We start from the raw sequence: 14,691 nt of genomic DNA, 5'->3' as shown, positions 1-14,691 counted from the left end.
TTCTGGGGGACAGCTCACATCCAAACCATAACACCTGGTATCCTCCAGTCCAGACTCTGTTCTGCCCTCTCCAAAAAATAAACCTGTAGTCTTTTGCCAGGTAGTTCCCTGCATACCCTTTTGGGCAGGTATCTGATGGCCTATCTCAGAAACAACTTTCATCCAATCTTCGCAGAGACCCTCCTCAGCTCGCGCCCCTCCAGGGACAGCCGCTGCCAAGGTGCAAGGCTTTGCCCGCGGTCTGTGTAGGCTGTCACAGCCAGTCTTCCTCACTGTGGGACCATTTTCTCTTCTCTCAGTCTCCCCAGCAGGTTGGCATCTGTCCATCTGCTTTGCAGCTTCCAAATCTTATTGCTGCTCTCCTGCAATTCTCTCTGTCCTTACGACATCCTTTCAATGTCTGACCTGATATTTTCTTAGTTCAGGAGTGAGTGGTTCAGGTGGGTCATCCAACTGACATTTTTTTTTTTAAAGTGTCACATTTATTTATTTATTTTATTGTAAACAAATGGGATACATGTTGTTTCTCTGTCTGTACATGGCGTAAAGGCATACCATTTGTGTAATCATAAATTTACATAGGGTAATGTTGTTTGATTCATTGTTATTTTTTCCCTTCCCCCCACCCTTCCCACCCCTCTTTTCCCTCTATACAGTCCTTCCTTCCTCCATTCTTGCCCCCCTCCCTAACCCTAACTCTAACCCTAACACTAACCCCTCCCACCCCCCATTATGTGTCATCATCCACTTATTAGCGATATCATTCGTCCTTTGGTTTTTTGAGATTGGCTTATCTCACTTAGCATGATAGTCTCCAATTTCATCCATTTGCCTGCAAATGTCATAATTTTATCATTCTTTATGGCTGAGTAATATTCCATTGTATATATATATACCACAGTTTCTTTATCCATTCATCAATTGAAGGACATCTAGGTTGGTTCCACAATCTGGCTATTGTGAACTGAGCAGCTATGAACATTGATGTGGCTGTATCTCTGTAGTATGCTGATTTTAAGTCCTTTGGGTATAGGCCAAGGAGTGGGATAGCTGGGTCAAATGTTGGTTCCATTCCAAGTTTTCTAAGGAGTCTCCACACTGCTTTCCAGAGTGGCTGCACTAATTTGCAGCCCCACCAGCAATGTATGAGTGTACCTTTCTCCCCACATCCTCGCCAACACCTGTTGTTGCTTGTATTCTTGATAATCGCCATTCTAATTGGGGTGAGATGGAATCTTAGGGTGGTTTTGATTTGCATTTCTCTTAGTACTAGAGATGTTTTCCATATGTTTGTCCAACTGACATTTTTAAGTCAAAGCCTTAAATTTATTTTTCACATCAGAAACAAAAGCCTAGAGGTGGGGAGGAGCATGGTGAGGTCCCAAAGAACCCCATTTTCCTGAGCCCTTGTCTTTTTAAGGCTGGGAGGAACCGAGTGTAGGCCCAAAACTTTAGGGCTACACTGGTGGGGCTGGACCAATTACAGAGAATCAAGGTTTCTCTTACACCTGGTATATAGGCTAGCTCTACCACTTTTTACCAATGTGACCTTGAGGAGGCCACTTGCCCTTTCTGGGCCTCAGTTTCCTTGCATGTAGAATGGGACTAACACTCTTGCAGGATTGTATGTTTGAGTGGCGAGGGAGAGGACTAGCCTGTTGCTCTCTAAGGTATGATGCACATTAAATGTCAGTTCCCCCTTCCTTCCCCAGAGAGCTAGACAGTTCACCAGAGTTCAAACAAAGTCTCCATGCAAGGGCGGGGCCCCATGCCGCTAGAGCCAGGTGGTAAAATCCTCACAAGCCCCAGCAGGTCATGGGAGTCAGAGGAGAGGCAGGTGACCTCACCAGTCCGTCACCCCAAGAACTTGACTTGGAAGACAAACCTGACTTGCAAAACCTGAAAGGAGTCATGATGAGCTTCAGTTACACCTCATTTAACTGGGATGCTTGGGCTGGAGGACTCCCCAGTACTTGTCTGGTGTAAGTCTCAGTTCCAGTTGCCTGAAATGACCTCACCTCAGTCCTGGCACATAAATGCAAGATCCTCAGCACTGAAGGTGGTGGTGGCTTTGAAGGCTGGGGCAGCTCTTGGGGGTGGGTGTCTGGAAGTCACACACAGGCAGAACTACTTCATCACTAATTCCTACCATTGGCCAGGTATAGACAGGCTGAAGCCCCTTATCTGAAGTGCATGGGACACAAGTGTTCTAGATGTTGGATTTTAGAACACTGAATTAACTTAATGGGACATCTTGAGGATGGGATCCAGGTCAAAAGAGAAAATTCATTTATGTTTCACATACACTTTATACACACAGCCTGAAAGTCATTTAATTCAATATTTTTAATAAGTGTGTGCATTAAAATCACTTATGGCATCATGTTGGTACTCAAAAAGTTTCAGATTTTGGAGCATTAGGATTTTGGATTATTGGATTAAGGATACTCAGCCTGTATTCTTACTGGTGCCAGGAATCTGTTAGTATTCTTTGTCACGGACAATACCAATGAATTAATTATAACAATGGTACTTAATATTATTATTTACTGAGAGCTTAAGAATGTGACACACACTATTCCAAGTATTTTATTAACTAATTTAAACCCCATAACATCTCTATGAAGGTGATGCTATTATGAGATCAATTTTATACATGAAGAAAACTGAGGCACAGAAGTAGCATCATTAATGGGAGGTTGCAGGGCTAGTAATTTGCATATCCTCAGTTGGAACCCAGGCATCTGCCTCCAACGTCTACACTCTCAAAATATTGTGTAATGTGCTTCCTGTTAATATTTTTTGAGCCATTAATAATTTCTAAGGAAATTGTTCTGTGTTTTCACTAGGTCAGAGCTTTTCAACTGGGGCTACCTTTTCCTCCCAGGGCACATCTGGAGATGTCTGGAAACAATTTTGTTTGTCACAAGTTGGGGGTGAGGGGTGCTACTGGCATCCAGTGGGTACTGATCAGGGATGCTGCCAAACATCCTACACCATGCAGGGCAGCCTCTGCAGGATTCACCAAGCCCTGAATGTCAACCGTGCTGCAGTCGGGAAACCTTGAAACAGACCTGCCAGCGGAAGGTACTATGAACATTTCAACAGCTAAATGTAAGGAATCTGAGACTGCAGGAGGTGACAGATGCTTCCTAAGAGGACATGGTCAGTAATTCTGGAGCAGACTCTGGGGCCCAGGCCTTCTGAGGCAAAGTCCAATGGCCATCACCTCCTGCCAAAGCATTTGTCATGGGAATGCTTCATTTTTGCAGTATCTGACTCTTCCCCAACCTCAGTTTTAATTTTAGAAACTTTGTATCTACATAAAACTTAACACAATAACAGAATGACTATTGATGCATCCTTGCCCTAGACTCACCCACTTTCAACATATTTCTCCATTTGTCCTACAGATCCCTCCTCCCACCCCATTCTTCTCTCAGTAGGGTGCCTGGTTTATAGCCCAAAACAAATGACCATCAGACACAAGGACAAGAGGCAAACCCCTACCACACAAAAAGCCATCAACGTGTCATTAACATCACTGATCTGCTCAATTGGCTTACGTTTTCCCCTTTTTCCTCTTTCCTTTTTCTCCCAGAGCCCCGACCTTTCTTGGAATAAGTTGCAGACAGGATGCACATGCATCTCTCAAAAACACATTCTCCACATGCCCATAAAGCTATTATCACACCTAAGAAACTTCTGTGGTCGTCTGAGAATGTCTTTTATGGCCATTTCTCCCCCAGTGCCTGGTCTGATTTAGGCGCCAACATTTCATCTGGTTGGTAGGTTGCTTTAGGCTTTTCAAGATCTGGGTCAACGCCCTTTCAGACTATTGCACACCGTGCATTTGTCTGGCTGCATTCCTGATGCACATGAAATATTTTTGTGAAGGAGTCTTGGTGACGTTTTCACTACATCATATCAGAGGGCACATGATGTCAACTGACTTCGTCATTGTTGGTGCTAATCTCACCACCTATGTTAAATGGCAGCTGCAAATCTCCAATGGAAAAGTGCATTTCACCCTCTGAAGTTAGGAAGTGACTTGTGGGGTAATACTTTGGGCCCATGTAAACATCCTGCCCAACAGGAAGGTTTGTTTTATGTACGTTAGCCACCTTTCCAACAGTAGTGGAACAGAGAGAAAGAAAGAGAGAGAGAGAATATGAATCTCTTTACCTCTTTAAACTCAAGTTTCACTAGGGACAACGAAATCTCCTTTCCAGGGTGGTGGTAATGATAACTAGGCACTGAATTGTGCCCCCAAGTTCATGTGTGAAAGCCCAGATATTTGGAGGTGAGGCTCAGGACGATAATTCGGTTTTGATGAGGTCATGAGGTAAGGTTGCCATAATAGGATAGTGACCTTACAAGAAGAAACAGAGAGTGAGCTGTCATCGTCTCTGTCTGCCACGTGTAGGCACAGTGAGGAGGCTGCTGTCCGCAAGCTCGCAGAGCTGGCACCAGCCCTGACCACACTAGCCCCTTGGTAGCAGACTCCAGGCTCCAGAGCCACGAGGAAACGAATGTTTGCAGTGTATGGCCCTGGTTCATGGTATTTTGTTACGGCAACTTGAGCTAAGACAGATTCAGGGTTAAAACCCTCATGGCAGTCTCGAGAAAACTACCTGACCCAGAAATGGCTAGTGAATACAACACAGTTCTTCTCTGTAGTCTCTGACATTCTAGAAGTTTTCCGAGTTGCCAAGGAAAAGGGGCAGGGCTGGGGCAGAGAGTAACAGGGCACACTCTGCCCTACCCTGCCAGAGAATGAACTTTCCAGAGCGAGGGCTTCACACCGGAGGAGTGTCCAGGGGCCCAACAAAGCCAGGGCCACCCTGACACTAGGGATTCAGGCTGGACCTCAAGGCCACACTGAAAGTGTTGGGGAGATGACAAAATGGTGATGGAACTTATTGCTGTCACTTACCACTAAGACCCTGGGAACGGCATCGATCCTAACCCTAGTTTCCTTATCTGCTAATTAATGCTTGAATTGTATAGAACTGTCATGAAGATGGACTTTAACAGCATATTCAGACTGTAGCAGAGTGCTGGTATATAACGAGCACTCAGTAAGCACAGAAAGATTTGCTTATTAAAGAACAGTGGTAAAGGGCCGTGGTTGTGGCTCAGTGGTAGAGCACTTGCCTAGTACATGTGAGGCAACAGGTTCGATCCTCAGCACCACATAAAAATAAAATAAAGGTATTGTGCTCATCTAAAAAAGAAAAATAGTGGTAGAAGACAAAAAGGTCTTTGTGCAACTTGACAGCTACTGATCCGCACCTCCCAGCACTGGGAAAGAAGGACAAGGGGACACCGGCCTGCCTGCTCCCCTCTTGTGGATACCGGGGTGAATAGGGAAGGTGCAGCCCTGCCCTGCCCTTGTGAAGTCTCCGTACAGTGGGAGCAGATGTGTTGGCAACCTGCGATGAGAAAGATCAACAGAGCCATGGCGAGGCTGTGGTAGGGAAGGGCCTTTCTTTTTGTGAGTACTGGGGTTGAACCCATGCCTTTGATTCATACAAGCACTCTACCAATAAATTGCATCCCCAGCCCTTTTTGTTTTATTTTGAGACAAGGTTTTTCTTGGTTGCCCAGTCTGGCTTTGAACTTGCAATCTTCCTTCCTCAGCCTCCTGAGCAGCTGGGATTACAGGCTCGTGCCATTGAGGCTGCCCGTTGGGAAGGGAGTTTTTGACAGAGTTGTCAGAGCAAGCCTCTCGGAGGCAAGGACCTGAAGGGTGAGGCTTCAAGGACAAGGAGTTGCCTTGCAAATCCATCAAGAGAAAAGCCTTCTAGGAAGGGAAACTGCAATGCAAAGGCCCTGATGTGGGAAAGTACAGGACAGAACAGGCTGCAGAAGGGGGACACAGAACGGGGTGGGAGCGATTCCGTGTATCTGCACCAAGTGAATGAATAGGTGGGGTAAGGCTTGAGTTCCACTGGGACCCGATCACCGAGAGCTCCGTGGACCATGGAAGACTGATGGGAAGCCGATGGAGGTTGTTTTCCATTGCAATAAAATAGACATAACATAAGCTTCCCACTTTAAGGATTGTTCAATGTACCGCTGATGGCATTAAGTACATTCCCATTGTCGTGAAGATACTACCATCCACCATGACTATCTCAAGAACTTAGTCATCTTCGCAAACCAAAACTATGTACCCACTGAGCAAACCTCTCCACTCCCAGCCACTTCAGTACCTCTCCCAGCCACTTCAGGGTTTACACAAGGAGATACAGAATCCAAGTGGCATTCTAAGATGGTTATGAGGAAATCGAATGCAAACGGCCAATGAATCACAGCGAGCACAGGTTAGGAGCAGAAGGAGCAGTGGAGAGGAGTGATGAGGAGTGAAGATGGAGAAAAATGGGCAGACTTCAGAAGAACTGGGAAGCAACACTGGCAGCACTCAGCATGACCATTCTGGGCAGGTGCTGGTGGAGCAGGGGTGGTGGGAGGTACTCACAGCTGACCTGGGAGCCCAGCTTGTGCTCCCAGACGGCATGCAGCTGCTGATACTCCTGCTGCGCGAGCTCCAGGCGCTGCTGCTTCACCTGGTAGATCTCCTTCTGTGCACTCAGAGCCTCCTGGGCCACCACCAGGTAATCCTTCAGCATGTGCTCCTGCTCCCGCCGCCATTGCACCCGGGGATCCTCAATCTGAGTGGTTTCTGAAACAAAACCCAGAGATCCTAAGTCAGCATCCTAGAAATAAATGTTGGGTTAGTAGCCTATGGAATCTCCATGGTCAGAAAATAAAAGCAAAATACATAGAAACTCACAATAAATGTAAATGGGTTAAAATCTCTAAATGACAGAGCCTCGTTTGGATTAGTCACACAAACAGAAAACAAACGAGGACCAGTTTCCATACTGAATGCCAATCTCTGTCTGAGAAGAAGGACCAAGTTTGAGTTCTAAGCAAGACGGAGGCTTAGGGGTATTACAGATGGTCAAGATCATCTGTTTCAGTGAAGAGTAAAGAAAATGAAAATAACTATATTGGAGAATATGGAGAAATAGATACCCTATAGCCTGCTAGAAATAAAAATTAGAACAGTCTTACTAGAGAGCTTCTTGACCATGCAAATTAGGAGTCTTAAAATGTTGATGAACTTGACCAATCATTCCTTCTATAATAATTTAATATAAAAATTATTTTTAAAATCCAGGCAAAGATGCATTTATACAAAACCATAATAATAAGTATCAGGTACATTCTCCATGTTTAGTTTCTACAAAGTATTGTTCTAAGAACTTCATACGTATTTACTTCTTCAGTCCTTACAATAACCCTTTAAAGTAGGTTCTGTTCCTATCTCATTACACAAAAGAGAAAAATGAGGCACAGAGAGGCTAATTAACTTGCTCAAGGTTATACAGGAAATAACTGCTTGGATAAAGATGCTCTATTTACATTGTATACTATAATGCAGCCACTAATAATAATGTCTTTGAAAGGAAATTAACAAAATGCCAAGGTGCTTATAATATAAAAGTAGATGAAAATACAGTTTGCAAGCTGAACAAATAATTTTGTAATTATTAAAATGAACAAATGTATACATTCTCAAAATTATTAGAAGGAAACAGCAAAATCTCAACAATCGATTGGGAAGTAGGTTATTTTTCTTTTGACTTTTTTTACTTTTTAAAATAGGTGATAACAAACATGTACAATGATAATCCAAAACATTAAAAAGATAAATATTCTTCTTTAAATGCAGCTTAACTGGGCACAAAGGCTCACATCTGCACTCAGGAGGCTGAGGAAGGAGGATGACAAGTTTGAGGCCAGCCTCAGCAACCTAGTGAGACACTGTCTCAAAATACAATTTAAAAAATGGCTAGAGATGTAGGTTAGTGGTAGAGTGCTTGCCTGGCCTGCACCAGGCCCTGGGTTCTATGTCCAGCTCTGCAGAACAAAACAAACAAAGAAAACCCAGTTGCCCAGCAGACAGGGAAGGGGGTGAAGCAAAATCAAAGAATCCTCAGTTACCTCCTGGCTGTCAGATGGGATTGTGCTGATTGACAAGCCGAGACTGTACATTCATGGCACCTGGGGATCAAGCCTGTAGGTAGGGTTTTGCTTAGGCCAGAGTGTTACTAGTTTTTAATTTTGATATGATTATGAATAAGTAAAGATAGGGAGATACACTCATTAAAATCCTAATTTGAAACTTTCCTGGGTCATTCAGAAAACCACTGACCCCAGCCCTCTGTTCACCTAGACTAGGTCTGCGGTATTCATTTATGTCATGTGCCCTTGGGGACACATGAGCCTCGGAATCCAGGCCCTCCAGCTCTTGTTCCTCCTGATGGTGTGCTAGCATCTTAAGGAAGGGGGCGGGTCAAAGAAGCAGAGGGCCAGACTCTCACTCCTCCTTCCCAGGGCGGGCGGGTGGCACACCCTCTCGGGAAGCTACTTCCGCATCTGTTAAGGACAGTAACGGGCTCTCATCACTGATCCCCAAACGTGAAGCACTGTGCCCAGGTAGAGCAAGCGACTGCTGGTGAAAGGAGAAGCCAAACTACTACTTCAGGCCAGCCTTCCAGTTGTCTGTCACTGGCTACTCTGCAAGCTCTTCCTCCTCCCTTCCGAGAAAAAACAGGTGTGAAGACGGAGGACAGGGAGGTAGAGCTGTTTCTCATGAGGACAACTTTAAATCCCTTCAACCAAGCAAGAGGGAGGAGCAAGCCAGAGAGGAGGAGGGGGATGAGGGGGGGAGGAGGAGGAGGGGGAGGGGGAGGAGGGGGAGGAAGAGGAGGAGGAGAAGGAAAAAGAAGGAAAAAGAGAGGAGGAGGAAGGGGAGGGGGAGGAGGAAGAGGAGACGGAGGAGGAGGAGGGGGAGGAGGAGGAAAAAGAAGGAAGAAAAGGAGGAGGAATAAGGAGGAGGAGGAGGGAAAAGAAGAAGTAAAAGAAAGAAGATGAAAATGGAAGAAAGAAGAAGAAAAAGCAGAGGAGGAGAGGGAGGAGAAGCAAGGAGAGGGGGGGTGTACAAGGCTAGGCTGCGGATGGCTGGGGTGGGGGCTCCACCTCTTCCCGGCAGGGCAGAGGACTTGTGGCTTTCCTGCAGGGACTAACCAACTGGTACAGGCCACAAAAAAGAAGCTCGGTCTGTCTTGGCCAGGCTAAAGATGTCTTCAAACGTTTGTAAACTGCGTTTCCCAGTGCGGGGGAGGGGACCCAGGGCCTCGTGCACACTGGTAAGTGCTCTACCACGGAGCTACACCCAGCTCTGAGAATCAAATCTTTAAAGTTACAAGCTTCAGAGCCAGGGGTTTCCTCAGTGGTAGAGTGCTGGCCTACTCTGTGCAGGGTCCTAGACTCAATGTGCAAAAAGAAATATGTGCATAATTTTCATTGAAAAAATGATAAAAAAATATGAAAAAGAAAAATCCTCTAATTTCTACCATTATGAAGTTACAAAACAAGAAATGGGATTTTCCTCTGCTCCAAACTACTCCTTAGAGGTAACTGTGCTTAGGCGTCACACTAACAGATGTTAGTGTAGATGTTAATGTTTGTGTAACCCCCTTGTTACACAAAATCCTTGTTTATGACAAGGAAAGTTATTCGTGCACAAATGAGTAAATAATATAAAGTTCTATTTGCTGCAACGTGGACCACGTCATGCATGATGATCTGCCTCTTGCTCTCATCTCTAAGTGATATATCATGTCATCTTTCCTTGTAGGTGTAGAATCTTTTAAAGGGCTGCATTCCACAGTATGGTATGAGGGTTTATCAAACCAGACCTCTGTTGGGAAACATCTGAATTCTTTTCAGTTCTTTTACAATTAATTGTGTAGCGATGAGTCTTAAAAACATACTTTTATAAATCCATGCTAATTCTGTAGGGCAGATTTCTTAAAAGAGGATACTGTGCATTTATTAAATTGGAACAGATACTACCAAATCACCTTTTAAAAGGTTCTGCTAATTTCTATGCTCAAAAATCTGCCTTTCTCCCCAATTTCCAGAAAATCACTTGAGCCTCCTGCAGTGATTTTAGGTCTTTGTTGCCCAGTATAATCAGCTAACAAGTTTCCAAAAACAAAATCAGGCCCATACCCTGCACCAGAACTCTTCAATCAGAAGAGGGCACAGAGAGCTTCCGGTTGGCTAGGGAGTAGAGCACTTGCCAAGCACGGCGCACGAGGCCCTGGGTTCCATCCCCAGCATCAAAGAACGAGCTTCTTTGCCCAGGGAATTCTTACATGCTGAAGCCAGGCCCCACCCCTGGACCCACACACGCCAACCTCTGGTGCGGGAACAAGGCAAGGTGGTTTACAAAGCTCCCCAAATAATTCTGCTGTGGCCAAAGGTGAGAACCAGTGTTCTCGAGGTGACAACACCCAGGGGCCCTGCAGTCACTGAGGCTGGCAGGTGGAAGTGGAGCTCCAGGCAGGCTACCTGCTAGATGTGGGTTGGAACCCTGGGCCCTGGACAAGTGCCCTCCATTACAGCTGGATGGATCTGCCTTGTGATGCTGCGGATAGAGTCTGGGAGTCCATGTTTCTTTTGGCCTCAGACCTCAGTTCTGCTCCTTGGAATACAAAGGTACTTGGGGCCCTTCACTGACAGCCTAGCCAAGTGAGCTGGCTATGGCCACTGGTTATGGCCCATCCTCTCCTTTGTAGTACTTGGGTACACTTGGGTGCACTAACAGACACATGCAACACACACTCACATGGGAACAGCGGTCTTCAGCCTGGCTATAAAGTGGAATTACCCTGAGAGTTCCATAAAAGTGGTGTGCAGTGGGGAGCAGAAATCAATTTGGTGTTTAAATGAACTCCACTGAGGCCTGGTTTCCACACCACGAAGTGGTGGAAGGTGTGCAGTTTGACAGACACATACATCCTAACCGCCACGTCAATCACTGGAGAGCTCCTCTAGCTCAAGACTCCGCTGTGCGCTCGCCCAGTCAATCCCTCCACACCCCCTGCCTTCCAGTCTCAAAACTCCACAATGGACAGACTGGTTCGGCAGATGTTCTCGGGGTCTTGCTTTGGGCCAGCACAAGGATTTCGAGACTCACTCCAGTCAGTGCTTCCGTTGTCCATTTCTTGTTATTGCTGAGCACTATGCTTTTGTATGAATAAAACACAATTCACTCTTTAATAAGCCTTGGGTTGTTTCCTGCTTTGAAGGGTCATGGTAATGGAATGAGCATGCATGTGTGAGTCTTTGTAAGAGCCTGTGTTTTCACTTCTCTTGGATAAAAACACCCAGGGGAGGATTTGCTGGTTTATGGGGTTAATATATGTTGAGAATTTTACACGAAACTACCAAACTGTGTTCAAAACCGCTGGACCCTCCGTGTTCTCACTTGCAGCCCATTAGAGTTCCAGATCCTCCACGTGCTTGCTAAAGACTGCAATCATCAATTTTTTTTTTTTTAAATTCATTCAATGCCATGAGCGTGCAGTGGCACCTCATGGTAGCTTCCATTGCTGTTTCCCCAACACCCACAATGCAAAGCACATTTTTATGTGTTTACTGGTCTATGTGCATTTCCTCATTAGGAAGTTCCCAGTTAAATATTTAGCCCATTTTTTGGTTTTCTACTGGTTCACTGGGCTTAGTATGGAGTTATAGGAGTTCTGTATTAAAGTCAGATACATGTAATGTAAATATTTCCTCCTCATCTTGGCTTCCCTTTTTAGTTTCTTAATGGTATCTCTTGAAAAACAGAGGTTTTAAGCTGATGAAACTCAATTTACTAATTGTTCTTTTATGGTTGGTGCTTCCTGTCACTTGCCCTCACCAAACAAAAACAAAAACACTTTGCCTACCATAAAATCTTGCACACTCTCTCCTATGCTTTCTTCTAGATGTTTTAGCAATTCTGTAGTCCATTTTGAGTTTATTTTCCTAGACATGGTATGAGGCAGGGAGAGAAGTGGAGGTGTTCTCTGTTGGGATTTTTTTTTTCCATATTGATATTGATATCAGATGTATCAGCAAGAGCTGGAAAGACCATCCTTTAGATGGTCTTTAAAAAGCCGCCTAAGTGATCTAAAGAGTCAAGTCAAATGCTGTTAGTGTGAGCTGGTCACTCTGTAGGGGGTCCCTCCCCCAGCCTAGCCCTTCCGCTGCCACTGTTCTTCCTCAAGTCTGCCTCACCAAAAGAGGTGACTTTATACCTGGAGAGACTTTCGGAGATCACCTTGGCCAACGATTCTTCATTTGCTTTTACTTAAGTTATACACGGACAACTTAACAGTTCAGCATACTGAAAACGTTTCTTTCTAAACTGTCATGTCCCCATACCTTTCTCCCTCATAGCTCTCTGCTCAGGAGAGAGCCACTCCCAATGGGAGCCGAGCTGATGGGGTGCACTCGTGACTGAGAAGCACCCCGGCCCCGCCCTCACACCACAGCTGTGCAGCGGCTCCTGGCCCGCAGTCCCTGCAGCATGGAGGGCGTGCCACACTCCTGAGCTGCACCCCACGCCGCCTCCTGCCCACGCCACACACCTGCCTTCCACACACCCCGCAAACACCCACAAGGCAGCAGCACTCTATTTTCCAAAAGCTGCAACAATGACAGCCAAAGCAACTTCCTGAAAAACAGCAGAACATCTGGAAAGCGTTCAGTACTGGTACCATAAGGCTGAACCTATGGTCAACTTATCAAAAGAAGGCAAACAGCCCCGTTCTGAGGAAGGCAGCGGGAAAGCAGCACCCCGATGGCGTGCAGCACAGCTGACCCGTGCAAGCTTTTGGGAATATTCATCAACTGAGGGAGATATCCCAAAGTTCCCAAAGTGTCATAACCTTTGACTTAAAATCCTATTTGGTCATCCCTTGGTTTCCACAGGGCATTGGTTCCAGGACCCCCAGGGATACCAAAATATGTGTGGCTCAAGTCCTTTATATAAAATGGGGTGAGGTGGTGTGGTGGGGCATGCCTGTAACCCCAGTGACTCGGGAGCCTGAGGCAGGGGGATCGCAAGTTCAAAGCCAGCCTCAGCAACTTAGCAAGATCCTTAGCAACTCAGTGAGATCTTGGCTATAAATAAAAGATTTTTAAAAATTTGCTAGGATTGTACCTCAGTGGTAAACTGCCTCCCCAACCAAAAATTGAATTAAAATAAACTGGGGGAGTATTTGTAGGCGATCTATGCACATCACTTCTAGATTACAATACCTAGCAAATGTAAGGGAGGGTCACGTAAAGAACGGTCACACTATTGTTTAGGGAACAGTGACAAGGAAACAAGAAAGCGTATGTTTAGTACAGTGGCAACGTGTCTTCAAATATTTTCAATCCAAGGTTGATTGAGCCCACAAATGCAGAACCTGTGGACACAGAGGGCTGACTGTACTCAGAAACACCATTAGAAAATTATAGAGAGAAAAACAAGTATAAAGATACCCTATTCCCAGCAACTAAAAGGGGGCAAAGCCCAATCCAAAAAGGACATTGTAGCACTTTAGTTTTATGTGTTAAAAATGTGCAGAGATAGCTGACATAAACACAAAGATCCTACTACCTACATAAAATATTTGGGGGTATTGAAAATGGCAGATCTGGAGACGATGTGATAGCCCTCAAATACTCATGACATGGTATGATAAGAAAACAGCCGGACATGTCACCTGGTCACGGGCTGAGACCGTGCTGGGGACAGGAAGGCTGACGCGTGAGGTGGGGAGATTGGCTCCGCTTTGGAAAGGGATGGCTGCACTTCCTGCTTCCGATTCCTCCACTCTGGTTTCTTTCTAACTCACTCCATTCAGGCTTTTGCCCCAGACCTTGTTTAAAGCCAAGGTCACTGGCATCACCCAGTGGCTGGAGCTACTGGCCGCATCTTGCTCCCCTTTGTACCTGACCTACCAGGAGCCTGGCACATGGATGGCCCTCTCCCGGGTTTGCTTCCTTCACGTGGGTCCTCTTGGGTCTCCGGCTGCCCCTGCTCATTGCCATTTCTGGGGTTCCTTTCCTTCCTCCCCTCCGGGGGCCCCAGGGCTCACTCTAGGTCCCCTCCTCTGCCTTCCTTCCTTTGGTGATCTCATCCAGGTTCGTATCTTCGAAATACTATCTACGTGCCAAGAACTTCTGAATACATGTCTTCAGCCCAGATCTCTTTTCCAAACTCCAGATTCCTACCCAAACTCGCCAGCACCATCAGCAGCATCAGTCAGATGTGTAATGGGTATCTAAGGCCCAACATGTCCAAAAAACCCTGTCCTTCCCCCTGAGACACACTCCTCCTGGGCCTTCCTCCACCCCAAGGGTGGCAGGGCCCTCCTTTCCTTTTGCTTTCCCACCCTGCATGTGACCTGGCAGGAGATCCTGTGGACTCTACCTGAAGTACCCCCAGCACCTGGCCACTTTCCATCACATCTGTGTCTGCAGCCCCAGCCCGGGGCCCTGCACTGTCACAGTGGTCTCTTACAGACCTTCCTGCTTCAGCCCTCGCCTTGGTGAGCTCCGTTCCCAGTACAGCGCCGCATCAGGCTGGCCCTTTTAGAATCTAAGTCACCCCACATCACTCATCTGCTTAAAGCTTGGCACTGGCTCCTGTAAATGCCTCAGGCCTGAGGCAGACCACCACCTGCCCTACATCCTGTGACCCTCCGCCCATGTCCTGGTCCCTGTTTTCATTTACTGTGTGGACACTTCCCTGCTCACTGACCCTTGAAGGCACTAAATGTGATC

At 46.1% G+C, this 14,691-nt stretch overlaps 1 protein-coding gene across 1 annotated transcript in view; it reads right to left on the bottom strand.

Annotated features, from left to right (window-relative positions):
* The window catches only part of Wwc1 (WW and C2 domain containing 1), a 156,935-nt gene that overhangs the window by 75,879 nt on the left and 66,365 nt on the right, over positions 1–14,691 (bottom strand). Inside the window, exon 3 of the mRNA XM_047555790.1 lies at positions 6,485–6,688. Within this exon, the coding sequence (XP_047411746.1) occupies positions 6,485–6,688 (204 nt within the window). The remainder of the gene's footprint in view (positions 1–6,484; positions 6,689–14,691) is intronic.

Source organism: Sciurus carolinensis, chromosome 6, assembly GCF_902686445.1.
Source record: "Sciurus carolinensis chromosome 6, mSciCar1.2, whole genome shotgun sequence".
NCBI classification, from domain to species: domain Eukaryota; kingdom Metazoa; phylum Chordata; class Mammalia; order Rodentia; family Sciuridae; genus Sciurus; species Sciurus carolinensis.
The sequence above is the reverse complement of the archived record's forward strand: the minus strand, read 5'-3'. Positions and strand labels throughout refer to the sequence as shown.